The sequence below is a fragment of the Scyliorhinus torazame genome, chromosome 8 (genome assembly GCF_047496885.1).
Source record: "Scyliorhinus torazame isolate Kashiwa2021f chromosome 8, sScyTor2.1, whole genome shotgun sequence".
NCBI classification, from domain to species: domain Eukaryota; kingdom Metazoa; phylum Chordata; class Chondrichthyes; order Carcharhiniformes; family Scyliorhinidae; genus Scyliorhinus; species Scyliorhinus torazame.
In genome coordinates, this window is record NC_092714.1 from 53,788,921 (window position 1) to 53,809,684 (window position 20,764).

General features: G+C 50.7%; 1 protein-coding gene across 5 annotated transcripts in view; it reads right to left on the reverse strand.

Moving 5' to 3' along the window:
• The window catches only part of cblb (Cbl proto-oncogene B, E3 ubiquitin protein ligase), a 306,490-nt gene that overhangs the window by 93,977 nt on the left and 191,749 nt on the right, over window positions 1-20,764 (reverse strand). For all 5 annotated transcript variants that reach the window (XM_072513618.1, XM_072513613.1, XM_072513617.1 and 2 more), the window contains exon 9: window positions 8,485-8,670. In XM_072513618.1, the coding sequence (XP_072369719.1) occupies window positions 8,485-8,670 (186 nt within the window). The remainder of the gene's footprint in view (window positions 1-8,484; window positions 8,671-20,764) is intronic.

Consider the following 20,764-nt stretch of genomic DNA (forward strand, 5'->3'; position numbering starts at 1 on the left):
GGGTATGGGTCGGGGAGGGCAAAGTGTCCGAAATATATCAGAAGATGAGAGACGAGAGGAGTAGAGGAGCTGAAGGGAAAATGGGAAGAAGAGCTGGGGGAGGAGATTGAGGAGGGTCTGTGGGCTGATGCCCTAAGTAGGGTAAATTCCTCTTCCTCGTGTGCCAGGCCTAGCCTGATACAATTCAAGGTTCTACACAGAGCACACATGACGGGAGCGAGGCTGAGCAGGTTCTTCGGGGTGGAGGACAGTGCGGGAGGTGCTTGGGAAGCCCGGCGAACCACACACATGTTTTGGTCGTGTCCGGCCTGGATGAGTACTGGAGGGGAGTGGCAAGAGTGATTTCAAAGGTGGTGAAGGTCCGGGTCAAGCTGGCGGTTAGCTATATTTGGGGTAGCGGAGGAGCAGGGAGTGCAGGAGGCGAAAGAGGCCGATATTCTGGCCTTTGTGTCCCTGGTAGCCCGGGGAAGGATCTTACTCATGTGGAAGGAAGCGAAACCCCCCGGCGTGGAGGCCTGGATAAACGATATGGCAGGGTTCATAAAACTGGAACGGATGAAGTTTGCGTTGAGAGGATCGGTTCAGGGGTTCTCCAGGCGGTGGCAACCGTTCCTTGACTATCTCGCGGAACGTTAAGGAAAAATAGATCTTCAGCAGCAGCCCAGAGGGGGGTGGGGGGGGGGCACTATTTTTTGTTACTTTGTTAGTTCACTATTTTATATAAATAATGTTACTTATTAGTTATTGTGTTATCTTTTACGTTGATTTGTAAGGTGGAAAAATTGTGTTTGAAAACGTTAATAAAATATATATATTTTTTAAATTTAATTTTCTTCAACTGGCATTAGGAAATTGTACATTGGACACGGCAAAAGCTTAGGGGGCCTGACAATATCTTGACTGTAGTGTTGGAACCATCTAAACCAATGATCAATTTTCTGAGAACCAAGCTGTTCCAGTCAGTTATGACACTGGCATACATTTAAAAATTAAAATACCCAGGTCCATCCAACAGACACAAAAACAGAAGAAATATAAAAATTCAGCTTGGGCGTAGAGTAAAATGGGTGATATAAAATCAATTGCCTGAAAACACCCCGCCAATATTTCATTGCACTGATTTCACAGGCAGTCAATGTGGCAGTGTTTATTTAACACTCCCATCCAAGATGAATTTTTATACCAACAAATATTACTGTGAATTATCCTATCAGCCTTCTCCCAATTGGCAGTAAAATGGTAGAAGAAATCAACAAGTATACCAGTAAACAATACCTAATTATCAAAACTTGGTTCAAGATCTCAGTTCATGGTCCACATTCGAGTCAAAGCTCTGATCAAAACATGGAGACAAGAGCTGAATTGCAAAGGCAGAGACTGTCTTTTAAATCAAGGCAGCATTTGATTATCTACCCAAGCAACCTAGTAAAACTGAGGTTGATGAAGTCAATGGAAAAAACAGTTAGGAGTTACGCCTTACAAAAAGGAAGATACTTGTGGTTGTCAGAAACCATTGAAACCACAGGGCATTGCCACAATTTCTTTGGGAACAGATTCTCAGCCCAATCATCTTAGCTGCATTGTCAATGGCCTTCACTCTGTCATTCTATCAGGAACTGCTTTTCACTATGATTCCACTGTGCCCTGTTTTTTAAAACAATATTTTAATGGGTGGGAGAATCACTGGCAAGGCCAGCATTTATTGCTCATCTTTGATTGCTCTTGAAAATGTCGTAGTAAGTTCTTCTGGAACCGCTGTCGTCCATGTCGTGTAGGAACATGCACAGTGCGGTTAAGAAGGGAGTTTCAGGATTTTGACCCAGCAACAGTGAAAAAATGCCCAACCTGCAGGAACTGCGCTCATCCAGGCAAGTATTCCAGAACACGTGTCTTGTGCCTAGGAAATGGTGGGCAGGCTTTGGGAAGTTAGGTGGTGACTGACTCACCTCAGAATTCCCAGCCTCTGAGATAAGAACATAAACATACTAAGAGTAGGCAATTCAGTCACTCAAGCCTGTTCCGCCATTCAATACAATCAGGCTGATTTCATCTCGGCCTCACCGCCACTTTTCTACCCTGTCCCCATAACCCTTCATCCAACTCTTCATCCCACTACTAATGAAAAACTTATTGACATCCTCATTAAATTTGTTTAGTGTTCCCGCATCCACTGTACTGTGGAGTAGAGAATTCCACAAATTCCCGACCCTTTGAATGAAGTAATTCCTCCTCATTTTGGTTTTAAATCCCTTTAGCCCAAAACTACGGCCTTTTATTTTAGAATGTCTAACAAAGGGAAACATCTACTTTATGTCAACCCTGTCAATACCTTTTCTCATCTTATATACCTCAATTAGATCTTCTTTCCTTCTTCTAAACTCCAGCGAGTATAGACCTAAACTGCTCGATCTCTCTTCATAAGACAAGTCCTTCCTTCATCCCTGGAATCAATCTAGTGAACCTTCTCAGAACCACCTCTAATGCACTTACGTCCTTCCTCAAATAAAGGGATCAAAACTGTACACAACTCCAGATGTGGTCTCACCAATGTCCTATACCAGCTATTGTAATCACAGTATTTATATGGCTAGCCCAGTTAAGCTTCTAGCAAATGCCTTCTAGGATGGTTGATGGTAGGAAATTCAGCAACGGTAATGCTGTTGACTGTCATGGAGAGATGACTACATTCTCACATGTTGAAGATGGTCATTGCTTGGCACTTGTGTAGCAGATGTTCCTGGTCACATGAAGACCAAGCTTGACTGTTGTCCAGGTTTTTCCAAGAACAGACTGCTGCAGGATCTGAAGAATTCCGAATGGTACTGAGCACTATGCAATCATCAGCGAACATCCCCACTTATGACCTTATGCTAGAAGGAAGCACAATGATAAAGCAGCTGAAGATGGTTGGGCCTAGGACACTATCTTGAGGAACACTTGCGGCGATGTCCTGGGACTGAGGGGAGTCTGAACACCTCTGATAATGAAACCTTCAGCAGATAGTATTTGCTCCACATCAAGTTCAAAGCAACGATAATCTCCCAAAAGAGAACACTTAAGTTATTTCCTGTGATCTTCAATGGCAATACTATCATCAAATCTCCCTTATGATCACCTTCTGGGTCACCAGTAATCATATCATAACTGGGCCAACAATATCAACTCTGCATTGTGCACTGGATGGGTTCGCTGCAATAATTGGCCCATCACCTCACCTCTGCAAGCCGCTTCTTCATCTACAAAGCTCAACTCAGAACTGCAATGGAATACTCTCTACTAGCCAGGATGGAGACAACTGTAACAATATTCAAGAAGTTCAACATTATCCAAATCAGAGCAATCTGTTTAATTTATAGGTGCAGCAATTCAGTTGGCTTGACAAAACCTCCCACTCCTGCAACAGTACCCCCAAGAAGGACAAGAGTACCATATTTTGTGGGAACATCACTGTCGCCAAATTCCCCTTCAGGTCATGCACAATTCTGACTTATACATTTATCGTTGTTCCTTCATTTTGATCCTTCAGATCAATATCCTGGAATTCTCTACACACTGCCATTTTGGGAGAACAGCACCACAACAAGGAGAAAGCTAACTACTATCGTTTCAGGAAAACAAATGTGGACTTCCGGTTGCGGCTATGCGGAGCTAAGTCGCACGTTCGGCAGCTCCCGCTAAAAACGGACTTTTGGGCTCTTTTTAGGGTGCGTAACGGCGCTTGTTCGTTGTTTCCCGGTGTGGGATGGGGACAGCAACATTCCCCCGATAGTGTATGGATTGGACCAGGAGTGGGGCGATTTTAAAAGTGGCATTGAAGCAAAGAAAGGTGCGAGGGAGGACCACCAAGATGGCGGCGGGCGGAGACCAGGCAGCGTGGAGACAGGGCGCAAGAGCAGCAGGAGCTTCTCCAGCGCTGTTTTAAGGAACTGAAAGCAGAGCTGCTAGAGCCAATGAAGGCTTCAATCGATAAGCTATTGGAGACCCAGGCGGCCCAAGGGGCGGCGATCCGGGAGGTCCGGCAGAAGGTCTCGGAGAACGAGGATGAGATTCTGCGACTGGCGGTGAAGGTGGAGGCGCACGAGGCGCTCCACAAGAAATGGCAGGCGAGGTTCGAGGAGCTGGGAGAGCCGGTCAAAGCGGACAAACCTGCGGATCCTGGGTCTCCCGGAGGGGCTGGAGGGATCGGACGTGGGGACCTATGTGGTCACCATGCTGAATTCGCTGATGGGAGCGGGCCTTTCAGGGGCCCTTGGAGCTGGAGGGGGCCCACCGAGTGCTGGCGAGGAGGCCCAAGCCCAGCGAGCCGCCGCGGGTGGTGCTGATGCGGTTCCACCGGTTTGCTGATCGAGAGTGTGTGTTAAGGTGGGCCAAGAAGGAGCGAAGCAGCAGGTGGGAGAGCGCGGAGGTCTGGATCTACCAGGATTGGAGCGCGGAGGTGGCGACGAAGAGGGCCGGTTACAACCGGGCGAAGGCAGTGCTGCACAGAAAGGGGGTGAAGTTCGGTATGCTGCAGCCGGCGGGTCTGTGGGTCACCTATGAGGATCAACACCATTATTTTGAGTCTCCGGAAGAGGCGTGGGCCTTTGTTCAGGCCAAAAAACTGGACCCAGACTAAGGGTCAAGGTCGGGGATGAGGGGTCGCGGTGGAGAGATGGTTGGGGATTGTTGGGTTGTGCTTCGAGGGGGGTTCTTTGTTTTTTGGGGGTTGATTGGGCATTGTTTTGATTAGGTCCGCCGGCGGGCAAGTAAACTGCTTGGGGGGTTGATGGTCGGTAGGGGAGATGGGGCCCGAGTTGGGGGTAGTGGGACCGGGCCTGGTAAAGGAGGTGCACCAGGGGAGGCGGGCCGGGCGAGTGGAAAGCGCGGGCTTTTTCCCGCGTTTAGGGCTGAAGGGGTGGGGCCGGAGCTGGGAAGCGCGGGCTTTTTCTCCCGCGCTGGGAGTGGAATGGATGTGATCCCGCTGGTGGACGGGGGGTGGTGTCAGGGGAGCGGCGGGAGTGGCCGGGGTCAGCAGGAGTCAGCTCACTTACAGGAGTGCAATGGGGGGGGGGGGCAATGCAGCTAGGGGGACACCTAGCTGAGGTGTTGGGGGGGGGGGGGACCGGGTTGCTGCTGGAATGGCCAAGGGGGAGCTGGAGTTGGTGGAGGTGGTCGGGGCGGGGGTCTGCCGCTGTGGGGAAGAGGCCGTGCGAGGGCCGAGGGCACGTGGCTGGCCTAGGAAGGGCTATGGCTAGTCGGGGGAGAGGGGCGAGTAGCCCCCTGATCCAGCTGATAACCTGGAATGTAAGGGGACTGAATGGGCCCGGGTGTTCGCACACCTGAAGGCGGATGCAGCCATGCTTCAGGAGACGCACCTGAGGGTGGCGGATCAGGTAAGGTTGAGAAAGGGGTGGGTAGGGCAGGTGTTTCACTCGGGTTTGGATGCAAAAAATCGGGGGGTGGCGATCTTGGTGGGGAAGAGAGTCGTTCGAGGTGTCGAGCATTGTGGCAGACAGGGGTGGTAGGTATGTGATGGGAAGTGGCAAGCTGCAGAGGGAGCAGGTGGTGTTGGGTCAATGTATATGCCCCGAATTGGGATGATGCGGGGTTCATGCGGCGTATGCTGGGCCGGATTCCGGACCTGGAGACAGGGGGCATGATAATGGGGGGAGATTTCAACACTGTGCTGGACCCGGCATTGGATCGTTCTAGGTCTAGGATGGGCAGGAGGCCGGCGGCGGCCAAAGTGCTGAGGGGGTTCGTGGACCAGATGGGATTGGTGGATCCGTGGAGGTTTGCGAGGCTGGGGGCCAGGGAATTTTCATTCCTCTCCCGTGTCCACAAGGCCTACTCCCGGATTGACTTTTTTGTCATGAGCAGGGCGCTGATTCAGAGGGTGGAGGATACGGAGTACTCGGCGATAGCCATTTCTGATCATGCTCCGCACTGGGTGGACCTCGAGTTGGGGAGGAGAGGGACCAGCGCCCGCTGTGGCGCCTCGAGGTGGGGCAGACGAGGTGGTGAGCGGGCGGCTCCAGAAGTGTATAGAGAGGTACCTGGAGGCTAATGACAATGGGGAGGTGCAAGTAGGGGTGGTCTGGGAGGCGCTGAAGGCAGTGGTCAGTGGAGAGCTGATCTCCATTAGGGCACACAAGGAGAGGGGGGAGAGGAGAGAGAGGGAGAAGTTGGTGGGGGAGATGGTGAGGGTGGATCGGAGGTACGCGGAGGCCCCGGAGGAGGGATTGCTTCGGGAGCGGCGTAGCCTCCAGGTTGTGTTCGATTTGTTGACCACCAGGAAGTCAGAGGTGCAGTGGAGGTATATGAATACGGAGAAAAGGCGAGCCGGATGTTGGCGCACCAGCTTCAGAGGCGGGAGGCAATTAGGGAGATCGGGGGAGTTAGGAATGGAGGAGGGAACACGGTGCGAAGTGCGATGGGTATCAATGGGGTCTTCAGGGACTTCTATGAGGAACTGTACCGGTCTGATCCCCCACTGGATGAGGGAGGGATGGGTCGCGACCTGGACCGGCTGAGGTTTCTGAGGGTGGAGGAGGGGCAGGTGGCGGGGTTGGGGGCGCTGGTTGGGTTGGAGGAGTTGGTCAAAGGGATAGGGAACATGCAGGTGGGGAAGGCACCGGGGCCGGATGCGTTCCCAGTTGAATTTTACAAGAAGTATGCGGACCTGCTGGGCCCGCTGCTGGTAAGGACCTTCAACGAGGCAAGGGAAGGGGGGGCTCTGGCCCCGACAATGTCTAGAGCGCTGATTTCCCTGATCCTGAAGCGGGACAAGGATCCCCTACAGTGTGGGTCATACAGGCCGATCTCACTCCTAAATGTAGATGCAAAGTTGCTGGCATAGGTTTTGGCCATGAGGATAGAGGACTGTGTGCCGCAGGTCATACACGAGGATCAGATGGGGTTCGTGAAAGGGAGGCAGTTGAATACTAATGTACAGAGGCTCTTGAATGGTATAATGATGCCGGCGATGGAAGGGGAGGCGGAGATAGTGGCGGCGATGGATGCGGAGAAGGCCTTTGATAGGGTGGAGTGGGGGTACCTGTGGGAGGTGTTGAAAAGGTTCGGGTTCGGGGGGGGGGGGGGGGGGGGCTTCGTCAGGTGGGTGAGGCTGCTGTATGAGGCCCCGGTGGTGAGTGTGGCCATGAACTGAAGGAGGTCAGAGTATTTCCGGCTATACCGGGGGGCGAGGCAGGGGTGTCCCCTGTCCCCCCTGCTCTTTGCACTGGCGATGGCAATTGAACCCCTGGCCATGGCGTTGAGGGAGCCGAGGAATTGGAGGGGGTGGTGCGGGGTGGGGAGGAGCATCGGGTGTCACTCTATGCGGATAATTTGCTGCTATATGTGGCGGACCCGGTGGGGGGGGAATGCCGGAGGTGATGAGGATCCTTAGGGAGTTTGGAGATTTCTCCGGGTACAAGCTTAATATGGGGAAGAGCGAGTTGTTCGTAGTGCACCCAGGGGACCAGAAGGGGATTGGTGAGCTCCCGCTAAAAAGAGCGGAGAGGAGTTTCAGGTACCTGGGGGTCCAGGTGGCTAGGAGCTGGGGGCCCTACATAAGCTTAACTTCACGAGACTGGTGGAGCAGATGGAGGAGGAGTTTAAGAGGTGGGACGTGCTGCCACTCTCCCTGGCGGGTAGGGTGCAGTCAGTTAAAATGACGGTGCTCCCGAGGTTTTTGTTCCTGTTCCAATGCCTCCCCATCCTGATCACTAGGGCCTTCTTCAGGCAGGTTAACAGGAGCGTTATAGGGTTTGTGTGGGCGCAGAAGACCCCGAGGGTGAGAAGGGCGTTTCTGGAGCAGTGCAGGGATGGGGCGGGGGGGGGGCTGGTTCGTTTTTCTCGAGTGGGCGTGTATTTTGGCCTTTGTGTTGATGAAGGCTGTTAATTTATTATTTATGTATATGGGGGGGGGGGGGGGGGGTTGTTCTTTTCTTTCTGTACTTTGTTGTTGATATTTTGTGGAAATTTGAATAAAAATTTTTTTTTTTTTTTTTTTTAAAAGGAAAACAAATGTGCACAATAGATATTGCAATGCCAGCTTTGCCAATGCTCCTAGTACAAGTATTTATTTTTAAAGAAAATAATAATCAACATGTAGCTGTAATATTTACAGCAGCTTCTGAGGATTTTCCTCTCCCTATTTTTTCTCCAACCTAAAATAAGCCACCAAGAGATGCCGGTGATATAAATCAATGCATGCATAAACATAAATAAGTACATTTTTAAAATTGTATTGCTTCCATGACAAACTATTTAATTAAATCTGCTTGATGGAAAGAGACAAGAATGGCACAATTTATTCCTTGAATAAAACCATGAAACTGAATAATTTGCACAAGTGATTTTCATGCTAATTTTCTAGTTCTCAAAAATTATTTTAAACTCAATATACTACCACTCAATAACTCCTCATATATTATGCCTTGGCTCATATTAATGATGCATATAGTAATTGATCTTTACAGTTAAGTCGCTTTCATAATTTACCTTTGGTGAACCGGTGGGACTGGCACATGGTGACCGAACCACTCCTTTTTGAATAAGATCCAACCGAGGTGGCACTGGGGGGAGGTTGAGGTGTTGAATTTGGAGTGGGTCTGGGGCTGCTTTTCGGCGCTGTGCAATAGGCGATGAGTTTGGTGATGACACTGGTGATATTTGCCGGTCTGTACACTGCAACGACCAAATAGGATTATGAGGCAATAAGTGTTCTATAATGGAGGACTTCAAAGAATACTGATAGAACAATTTTTACTGTAGTTTTCCAAATAGCCAACATACAGATGCTACCATGTATTTAGCAGCACCGTATGTTCGGAAATAATTTCTAGATTAAGATTAGAATCCAACAACATAGAAGGGGGACACAGGCCCAACACAATACCAGCTCCCCAAAAGAGCCATCCAATTTAGTCCTGCACCCCAATTGTTTCCAATAGCCCTGTTAATGTCCAATTGACTTTCAAAGTTTCTATGGAATTTGATTCCACCAAAGTTTCAGCGAGTGTTCCACATCTTGACAACGCTCTGCATGAGTAAATTTCTCAGCTCCCCTCCAGTTCTTATGCCAATTATTGTAAATCTATGACCTTTGCCAATCCAGATACCAAAAGAAATAGTTTACAAATTTTCTCCATCATGATTTCTCATATTTTGAATACCTTGATTAGAGCCCCTCCGCCCTCCCCCATAACCTTTTCTGTTCTATGGGGAACAATCTTAGCTTCTCCAATCTTTCCACATAACTGAACTTCTCATCATCCTAGTAAACCTCATCTGTATCCTCTCTAAGGCCTTGAAAACGTCCCTACAAAATGTGCTGCCCAGAATTGTGTGCGATACTCGGCTCAGGCCTAACTAGAGATATGACTAAACGTTGGGGGCGATTCTCCGAGCCGGGCCGGAGAATCACCGCAACCGCGCCTCGACACCGGCGCACGATTCTCCGAGGTGCGGAGAATCGCCGCCATTTGCGCCGGCGCCTTTGGCGCGGTGCCAGCCGCAGGAATCGGCAGGGCCGCCGGCGCCGTTTACCCCTGGTCGCTGCCGGCGGGAGCTCTGCGTGAACGGTCGGGGGCGGCCTGTGGGGGGGGTGGGGCCTCCGATGGGGTCTGGCCCACGATCGGGGCCCATCAATCGGCAGCCCCCCCCCCCCCCCAACTTCCTGGCGTGGCCAGCCCCTGAACACCGACCCCATGTTGGTCGGGGGCCGGCGCGCAGAAGAAGTCCCCTGCGCATGCACAGTTTGGCGCGGCCCAACTGCACATCTGCGGGTTGACGCGGCGCTGGAGCGGCGTGAACCACTCCAGCGCCGTACTGGCCCGTACATAGCCGGGCCCGGCCTGTGGGGGGTGGGGCCTCCGATGGGGTCTGGCCCGTGATCGGGGCCAACCGATCGGCAGGCCGGCCGGCTCGTTCTCTCCCCCCCCCCCCCTGCCCCCACCCGGCCTACTTCCTGGTGCGGCCGGCCCCTGAACACCGACCCAATGTTGGTCGGGGCCGGCACGCAGAAGAAGTCTCCCGCGCATGCGCAGGTTGGCGCGGCCCAACTCCGCATGCATGGGTTGAGCAGAAAAAACGCTCCAGCACCGTACTGACCCGTACATAACCGGGCCCGGCTTGTGGGGGGTGGGGCCTCCGATCGGGGCCCACCAATCGGCGGGCCCGCCTCCCTCCACCTCCTCCAAACCCCCCCCCCCCGGCCTACTACCTGGCGCGGCCGGCCCCTGAACACCGTGTTGGTCGGGGCTGTCGCGCAGAAGTCCCCTGCGCATGCGCGGGTTGACGCGGCACCCATTTGGCGCCGCCTAAGGAGGCTGGAACGGCGTGAACTGCTCCAGCGCCGTACTGGCCCGTACATAACCGGGCCCGGTTCACGCCGTCGTCACGACGGCGCAAACACTTGGGCCCAATATTGGAGAATCGCCCCCGTTGTTTTTCGCATTTAATGCCCCTATTTACAAAGCTGAATATACTGTAGTTTCTTAATCATCTTCCCAACTTGCCTGGTCACCTCCAAAGATTTGTGAATATGCCTCAGGTTCCTCTGCTCTTGCACCAACCTCAAAATAGTACCATTTAGATTATAGTGTCTCTCCATATTGCTTCTCTCAAAATGTACCACCTCACAGTTTTCTGCATTAAATTATATCGGTCCCATGACTGCTAATTTCATCAGTCTACAGTTCCTTTATCGAAGTTAAGGTTATTTCAACATAACGCAAAAAACAATACAGTTCGCTGGGGCCCCACTGTATGCTTCTATCTGGTCAGAAGGACAATCATTCACCACTGCTCTCTGCCTCCTATCACTCAAGTCAATTTTATACCCAAGTCACTATTTAACCATGTGTTGTGTTTCTATTTTCTGAATAAGTGTGTTATGATGTACTTTCTCCAATGCCTTTTGAAAGTCATATATACAATATCCACGACCTTTGTCAATCCCTTCAGTTAATTCATCGAGTAACTCAATCAGCTTCGGCAGACATGATTTCCTTTCAATAAATCAGTGCTGGCAATCCCTTATTATCCCATGCTTCTCCAAGAAAATTTAACTTGCCCTTGAAAATTGTTTGTGGTAAGTTTGCCACCACTAACATTCGACTATTCAGTTTGTGATCATCAGATTTATCGCTCTCCAGATTTTTGAATGAGGTGTAACATTTGCAATCCTCCAGGCCGCTGGCACCACTCTAATGTCCAAGGAGAACTAAAGGATTGCTGAGAGCTTCTGCTATCTCTATCCCATCTTCCCTCAGCAACTGAGACGTATTTCATCGAAACCAGCTGACTTGTTAACTTTGAGATTTGCCAGCCTATTTTGGCATTCTGTTTATATTTTTATCTAGTCCAATATCTCCACTTCTTCCTCTGGTAATCTTCTTTTGTGAAGACAAACGCAAAATCTCATTCTGTATTTCAGCTCTTCTTTAGCTAATGAGTATTATTGTCCACCTAAGAAACTCCATTACAGGTCATGGGTTTAGTGGATCCTTGCATGGCTGATGAGCCAGGTCCTAGAACTGCCTCTTCAACCGCACAATTGGCAGATGTTACCATGGGACGGCACAGCGGCAAGCACTGCTGCCTTATAGCGCCAGGGACCTGGATTCAGTTCGGGCCTTGGGTAACGGTCTTTATGGAATTTGCACTTTCTCCCTGTGTCTGCATGGGTTTCCTCCAGGTGCACCAGTTTCCTCCCTCAGTCCAAAGATGTGGTTAGGTAGATTGGCCATGCTAAATTGCCCCTTGTGTCCAAAGATGTGCAGGTTAGGTGGGGTTAGGGATTACAGGGTTAGGACGGGGCAGTGGACATAGATAGGATGCTCGTTCAGAGGGCTTGATGGGCCGAATGTCTTTCTTCTGCACTGTAGGAATTCTATGACTCCGGGATGTACCGCAGTCCTTGGACTGTAGATTGGTGATATTCCTTTCTCATGCTCCTTTTCCAGGCCTCCTCTTGTTGTTGTGTGTCCTCGAAGAATTATTTCCCTTCAATCAGGAAGTTCCTCCAAGTAGGTCACTTCTGAACGTAGGTATGGATGTCTCTATTGCCTTTCTTGAGGTAAATTAGGGTGTTTTGAAGCATTTACTTTGTCCTCCTCTCGTTCTGGAGCTTTACTAGAGCTGGGCGAAGTTTTACTTAGGAAATTTGAGTCTCTGACATCCTAAGCATGTGGTTGTTTGGGAGTTGGTTTCGGATGATAATGGCCTTAATACTGTTGTTCTTAGCTTGTTCAAGGATGCCGATGTTAGCATACCTGTCCTCCCAGCTGATGCAGCAAATCCACCTCAGACAGCGTTGATGGTACATCTCCAGGGCCTAGACTGTACATAGTCCAGGTTTCTGAGCCGTATAGAAGAGTTGGGAGGACGACTGCCTTGCACGCAAGGATATTGGTGTCAGCACAAATGCCCCGGTGGTCGAAGACTCTCATCCTTTGGCGTCCAAAGGAGGCACACGGATTGGGTACAATGTTGGATCTCTGCATAGATGTCAGCCTTAAATGAGAAGTGGCTCCTCAGGTAGGGGAATGCTCCACGTTTGGGAAGATTTCTCCGTTGATCTTGATGGAAGGGAAAGACTGGATCTTCCCTGGGACGGGTTGGTAAAGGATGTGAGTCTTCTTGAGTTTGAGGCTGAGACCGAATCTTCGGTATGCTTCTGCAAAAGTGTCTAGCATGGCTTGGAGATTGTCTTCTAATGGAGTGGAGATGGCGATGTCATCCGCATACTAAAGTTCGATGAGCGATGTCAGTGTCGCTTTCTTCTTGGATTTCAACTGGTTACGTTTGATAAGTTTTTTGTCCATCCTGTAGACAAAGTCCATTTTACTGGGAAGCTTGTCCTCAACAAGGCTAAGGATGGTGGCAATGAAGATGGAGAAGAAAAAGTGTGGGCTGGCGTGGGGAGTGCTGACACATCCCTGCTTGAACTCCAGTCTTGATCTCCAAGGTTTCTGCCTCATTTCCGTCGATGAGGACTGTCGCCGACATTTTTCCTGATTGACAGAGTCAAAAGCCTTGCTCAGATCCGCTTTGTCTCCTTTCTTGAGGTCGGCAGGAATTTCTACTTGTCCCAGATTTTTAGGAACAACTAATGGAGATGACGGGTAACCTCTTCTCCTTGTTTGAAGATCTCCGCTGGAAACCCGTCCATCCTGCAGCTTTTCCATTCTTTACATGTTTAATGGTGACTTTGACTTTGTCCAATCTTGGTGAGAGATCATCTTTGATGGGGAGTTGGGGGATTTCCTCAAACATTTCCTCATCTCGGTTTAGGAGTTCTTTGAACTGTTCTCTCCATTGAAGGCTGATGTTTCCTCTGTCTTTCAAAAGGATCTCAGTTCACATCTGATTGAGGCCTAGGGTGCTGGGTCCATATACTGCCTTTGCGGCACTGAAGAAGCCCCAGGTGTCATGCTTGATGGCCAGGATTTGCAGCTCGGCTTTCTCAGTCCACCATTGTTTTTTCATTTCCCTAGTTGTTCTTTGTTCCTTTGCCGATTGCTGAGCTCTCCTCTTTGCCTTGCCGGTTGTCATTTTGGCAGGCACAGAGATCTTTCCTCGTCTTGTCAATAAGGTTTTAGATGGTGTGGTCGTTCTCATCGAATCAGTCTTGAAGTTTCCCGGTCCTGGAGCCGATGAGCTTGGGATGATAGCTGTCTCCTGCTCTTTCGAGTTTTCCTCCACTCTATTAGAATGAATCCTTTCAAGATTTGGGAGACATTGTTGGAAGTTCACTAGCATGCTTGGCTTTTGAAGCCGCTCAACGATGATCCTTCTGAGCGGTTTGCTGACGTTCTACTGCTTCTGGAGGAGTTTGATTGACATGGAGGAGCAGATGAGCCGGTGGTCTGTTCAGCCGTCATCTGCACTGGTTTTCGCTTTGGTGATGAGGGCATCCTTTTGGTCTTGAGATTGAACAATGGCAAAATCAATCATGCACCAGTGCTTTAATCGTGGATGTCTCCAGGAAGTCTTGAACTTGTCTTTTTGGCAGAACAGTGCGTTAGTGATGACAGGCTGGTGATCTGTGCATTTGGTGAGCAGGAGTTGCAATTCCACCTCATTCCTTTCCAATGGTTCTTTTTCATATTTGAAAGCGCTTTCCAGACCTGGCATTGAAGTCCCCAAGGAGGACGAACATATCTTCCTCAGGAATGTTGGAAAGTATGATGCCTGGGGTGGTATAGAAGTCATTTTGGCTTCATCATTGGCATTAAAGGTTGGGGCATAGGCACACATGACCGTTGCCTGCTGGTTCTTGGCAAGCTGTAGACGGAGGTCAAGAGGGGCTCATTGATGCCGACACAGAGCTTAGAGAGTCGGTTGACGAATTCATTCTTTTTTTTTTAATAAACATTTCATGGAGGTATTTTTGGTATTGTAACAACAACAAAATAAGCAAAGTACATGAAACTATACACATAGTGCAAAAGCCGTCACCCTCTCTTACAGGTCCCACCTTTATTAACCCCCTACTCTAAGGTAAACTAACCCCCCCCCCCCCCCCCCCCCTTCTGCTGACGATTAATTTTCCACGAAGAAGGGACTTCCGGGTGCGGCGATGACCAGCTGAGTCGCACGTTTCGGCAGCTCCCGGTGAAACGGACTTTTGGGCTCTTGATAGGAGCCCCAACGGCAATTTTGACGGCTAAAAACACTGTGCGGTAAACCAGAAGGGAATCCCCCCTGGATACGGATGAAAAAAGGAGGAGAAAGTGGCCGGATTGCAGTTGATCCTTTAGAACAGCGGCAAGGAAGGCAAGCAAAAACCAAGATGGCGTCGGAAGGTGGCAGTTTAACATGGGGCCCTGAACAACAAGAGTTCTTGAAATGCTGTGTGGAAGAGCTCAAAAAGGAAATGAAGAAAGAGCTGTTGGCCCCGATACTACAGGCGATCGAAGAGCTAAAGGAGGAACAAAAGACCCAGGAGCGGGAGCTTCGGGTCGTGAAGGCAAAGGCAGCCGAGAATGAGGACAACATACAGGGCCTGGTGGTGAAGACGGAGACGCATGAGGCACATCAGAAACGATGTGTGGAAAGGTTGGAGGCACTGGAGAACAACGCAAGGAGGAACAACCTGAGGATCCTTGGTCTTCCTGAAGGTGCGGAGGGAGCGGACGTCGGGGCATATGTGAGCACGATGCTGCACTCGTTAATGGGAGCGGAGGCCCCGGCGGGTCCGTTGGAGGTGGAGGGAGCATACCGAGTGATGGCGCGAGGACCGAGAGCAGGAGAAATTCCCAGAGCCATAGTGGTGAGATTCCTCCGTTTTAAGGATAGAGAAATGGTCCTTAGATGGGCAAAGAAAACTCGGAGCAGTAAATGGGAGAACGCGGTGATCCGCGTTTATCAAGACTGGAGTGCGGAGGTGGCGAGAAGGAGGGCGAGCTTTAATCGGGCCAAGGCGGTGCTTCATAAAAAGAAGATAAAATTTGGAATGCTGCAACCGGCAAGACTGTGGGTCACATATCGAGGGAGGCACCACTACTTTGAGACGGCGGATGAAGCGTGGACTTTTATTGTGGAAGAAAAACTGGAATGAGCGGGTTATTAAAAAGAACGTTTGAACAAAGTGGTGGGGCGAATGTGGGGGGCTAAGAGGGGGGTTAAAAAGGGGGGAAAGAGGATTTTTATGGACTAATCCTGCGATGTGGTAACTTTTCTCTCTTCCACAGGTGGTGATGGGGGAGGAGGGGAGGTGGAGGAGATGGGGCGTTGGCCATTGGGGGCGGGGCCAAGGGAGAAGCGCGGGCTTGGTTCCCGCGCTATGATAACCATGGCGGGAATAGAGAAGCAGGAAGGAGGGGGCGTTGCACGGTGCGAGCAGAGTTCACGGGGGAAAGCCGAGGTCGGCCAGAGTTTGCTGACTTCTGGGAGCAACATGGGGGGAGTAATTACGCTAGCGGGGGATCTAGAGGGGGGGGTGGGGAGGGGGGAATTACTGGGTTGCTGCTGCTGGGGAGAGGGGGGAGCTGGTATGGGAGGGGATGGGCGGGGGGGGCACCGCCTGGGGGAGATACAGCTGCGTGGGAACCGGGTGAGGAGCTGGAAAAAGGGGATGGCTAATCGACAAGGGGGGGGGGGGGTAGGAAGCCCCCCAACCCGGCTGATCACGTGGAACGTGAGAGGGCTGAACGGGCCGATAAAGAGGGCACGGGTACTCGCACACCTTAAGAAACTTAAGGCAGATGTGGTTACGTTACAGGAAACGCACCTGAAACTGATAGACCAGGTTAGGCTATGCAAAGGATGGGTGGGGCAGGTGTTCCATTCGGGGATAGATGCGAAAAACAGGGGGGTGGCTATATTAGTGGGGAAGCGGGTAATGTTCGAGGCAAAGACTATAGTGGCGGATAACGGGGACAGATACGTGATGGTGAGTGGCAAACTACAGGGGGAGACGGTGTTTTGGTAAACGTATATGCCCCGAACTGGGTTGATGCCAATTTTATGAGGCGGATGCTCGGACGCATTCCGGAGAGATGGGGAAAGCTGATAATGGGGGGAGATTTTAATACGGTGTTGGAACCAGGGCTGGATAGGTCGAAGTCCAGGACTGGAAGGAGGCCGGCAGCAGCCAAGGTACTTAAAGATTTTATGCAGCAGATGGGAGGTGTAGACCCGTGGAGATTTAGCAGACCTAGGAGTAAGGAGTTCTCGTTTTTCCTCCTATGTCCATAAAGTCTACTCGCGAATAGACTTTTTTGTGCTGGGAAGGGCGTTGATCCCGAAGGTGAGGGGAACGGAGTATACGGCTATAGCCATTTCGGATCACGCTCCACACTGGGTAGATTTGGAGATAGGGGAGAAAACAGGAGGGCGCCCACCCTGGAGAATGGACATGGGACTAATGGCAGATGAGGGGGTGTGTCTAAGGGTGAGGGGGTGCATTGAAAAGTACTTGGAACTCAATGATAATGGGGAGGTCCAGGTGGGAGTGGTCTGGGAGGCGTTGAAGGCGGTGGTTAGAGGGGAGCTGATATCAATAAGGGCACATAAAGGGAAGCAGGAGAGTAAGGAACGGGAGCGGTTGCTGCAAGAACTTTTGAGGGTGGACAGACAATATGCGGAAGGAGGAGGAGGGGCTGTACAGGGAAAGGCAAAGGCTACATGTAGAATTTGACTTGCTGACTACGGGCACTGCAGAGGCACAACGGAGGAAGGCACAGGGTGTACAGTACGAATATGGGGAGAAGGCAAGCAGGTTGCTGGCACACCAATTGAGGAAAAGGGGAGCAGCGAGGGAAATAGGGGGAGTGAGGGATGAGGAAGGAGAGATGGAGCGGGGAGCGGAGAGAGTGAATGGAGTGTTCAAGACATTTTATAAAAAATTATATGAAGCTCAACCCCCGGATGGGAGGGAGAGAATGATGGGCTTCTTGGATCGGCTGGAATTTCCCAAGGTGGAAGAGCAGGAAAGGGTGGGACTGGTAGTACAGATCGAGGTAGAAGAAGTGGTGAAAGGAATTAGGAGCATGCAGGCGGGAAAGGCCCCGGGACCGGATGGATTCCCAGTCGAATTCTATAGAAAATATGTGGACTTGCTCGCCCCGGTATTGACGAGGACCTTTAATGAGGCAAAGGAAAGGGGACAACTGCCCCCGACTATGTCTGAAGCAACGATATCGCTTCTCTTAAAGAAGGAAAAGGACCCGCTACAATGCGGGTCCTATAGACCTATTTCCCTCCTAAATGTAGATGCCAAGATCCTGGCCAAGGTAATGGCAATGAGAATAGAGGAATGTGTCCCAGGGGTGGTCCACGAGGACCAAACTGGGTTTGTGAAGGGGAGACAGCTGAACACGAATATACAGAGGCTGTTAGGGGTAATGATGATGGCCCCACCAGAGGGGGAAACGGAGATAGTAAGTGGCGATGGATGCCGAGAAAGCATTTGATAGAGTGGAGTGGGATTATTTGTGGGAGGTGTTGAGGAGATTTGGTTTTGGAGAGGGGTATGTTAGATGGGTGCAGCTGTTGTATAGGGCCCCGATGGCGAGCGTGGTCACGAATGGATGGGGATCTGCATATTTTCGGCTCCATAGAGGGACAAGGCAGGGATGCCCTCTGTCCCCATTATTGTTTGCACTGGCGATTGAGCCCCTGGCGATAGCGTTGAGGGGTTCCAAGAAGTGGAGGGGAGTACTTAGAGGAGGAGAAGAACACCGGGTATCTTTGTATGCGGACGATTTGCTACTATACGTGGCAGACCCGGCGGAGGGGATGGCAGAAATAATGCGGATACTTGGGGAGTTTGGGGATTTTTCAGGGTATAAATTGAACATGGGGAAAAGGGAGTTGTTTGTGGTGCATCCAGGGGAGCAGAGTAGAGAAATAGAGGACCTACCGTTGAGGAAGGTAACAAGGGACTTTCGTTACCTGGGGATCCAGATAGCCAAGAATTGGGGCACATTGCATAGGTTAAATTTAACGCGGTTGGTGGAACAAATGGAGGAGGATTTCAAGAGATGGGATATGGTATCCCTGTCACTGGCAGGGAGGGTGCAGGCGGTTAAGATGGTGGTCCTCCCGAGATTCCTCTTTGTGTTTCAGTGCCTTCCGGTGGTGATCACGAAGGCTTTTTTTAAAAGGATTGAAAAGAGCATCATGGGTTTTGTGTGGGCCGGGAAGACCCCGAGAGTGAGGAAGGGATTCTTACAGCGGAGCAGGGATGGGGGGGGCTGGCACTACCGAGCCTAAGTGAGTATTATTGGGCCGCTAATATTTCAATGGTGAGTAAGTGGATGGGAGGAGGAGGAGGGAGCGGCAAGAGATTAGAGAGGGCGTCCTGTCGGGGGACTAGCCTACAGGCTATGGTGACAGCCCCATTGCGTTCTCACCGAGGAACTACACCACAAGCCGGTGGTGGTGGCTACACTGAAGATTTGGGGACAATGGAGACGGCATAGGGGAAAGACTGGAGCCTTGGGGGGGGTCCCCGATAAGAAACCACCATAGGTTTGCCCCGGGGGGAATGGATGGGGGATATGGAATGTGGCAAAGAGCAGGAATAACGCAACTGAAAGATCTGTTTGTGGATGGGAAGTTCGCGAGTCTGGGAGCGCTGACCGAGAAATATGGGTTGCCCCAAGGGAATGCATTCAGGTATATGCAACTGAGGGCTTTTGCGAGGCAACAGGTGAGGGAATTCCCGCAGCTCCCGACACAAGAGGTGCAGGACAGAGTGATCTCAAAGACATGGGTGGGGGATGGTAAGGTGTCAGATATATATAGGGTAATGAGGGACGAAGGGGAGACTATGGTAGATGAACTAAAAGGGAAATGGGAAGAAGAGCTAGGGGAGGAGATCGAGGAGGGGCTGTGGACAGATGCCCTAAGCATGGTAAACTCGTCGTCCTCGTGTGCCAGGCTAAGCCTGATTCAGTTTAAGGTATTACACAGGGTGCATATGACTGGAGCACGGCTCAGTAAATTTTTTGGGTGGAGGATAGGTGTGCGAGGTGCTCGAGAAGCCCAGTGAATCATACCCATATGTTTTGGTCATGCACGGCACTACAGGGGGTTTTGGATGGGGGTGACAAAGGTGCTTTCAAAAGTAGTGGGGGTCCGGGTCGAACCAAGCTGGGGTTGGCTATATTTGGGGTTGCACAAGAGCCGGGAATGCAGGAGGCGAGAGAGGCCGATGTTTTGGCCTTTCCGTCCCTAGTAGCCCGGCGCAGGATATTGTTAATGTGGAAAGAAGCCAAGCCCCTGGGGGTGGAGACCTGGATAAATGGACATGGCAGGGTTTATAAAGCTAGAGCGGATTAAGTTCGTTCTAAGGGGGTCGGCTCAAGGGTTCACCAGGCGGTGGCAACCGTTCGTCGAATACCTCGCAGAAAGATAGATGGAATGGAAAAAAGAAGGCAGCAGCAGCAGCCCAGGATCGAGGGGGGGGGGGGGGGAGGAACCAGAAGGACTCTCAGGTTGTTAGTATAATATGTATAGGTCGTTGCGACAGATAATTATGTATTGGACTGTTAAATTATATTTTTGGAGAGTGTTACTTGTGATAAGGCAGTTGCCAATTAGGGTTAGTTTTCATTTTTGTTATTTATTATTTATTCATTTTTTGTTTATAAAATAGGTCATTGTTATTTGTGTTGTTATAATATTGTGTAAAGGATGCACAATGTACTGTGTTGGTTGACCAAAAATTTCAATAAAATATTTATAAAAAAAAAAAAAATTTTCCACGAAGAAGTCGACGAACGGTTGCCACCTCCGGGCGAACCCTAACAGTGACCCTCTCAAGGCGAACTTGATTTTCTCCAAACAGGAGAAAGCTAGCCATGTCCGATAGCCAGGTCTCCAACTTCGGGGCTTTTCGTCCCTCCAAGCTAATAGTATCCGTCTCCGGGCTACCAGGAAAGCAAAGGCCTGAACGTCTGCCTCTTTCTCCTCCTGGATTCCCAGGTCTCCGACACCCCGCAAATCGCCACCTCTGGACTCAGCGCCACCCTTGTTGTTAACACCGTGGACATGACAGCTGCAAACCCCTGACAAAATCCGCTAAGCTTCAGACATGTCCAGAACATGTGGACACGGTTCGCTGGTCCTCCCGCACATTTTGCACACCTGTCTTCCACCCCAAAGAATCTGCTCATCCGGGCCACTGTCATGTGAGCCCAATGAACGACCTTGAATTGTATCAGGCTGAGCCTGGCACATCTGGTGGACACGTTGACTCTACTCAATGCATCCGCGCATAGACCATCCTCTATCTCTCTTCCCAGCTCCTCCTTCCACTTGCGCT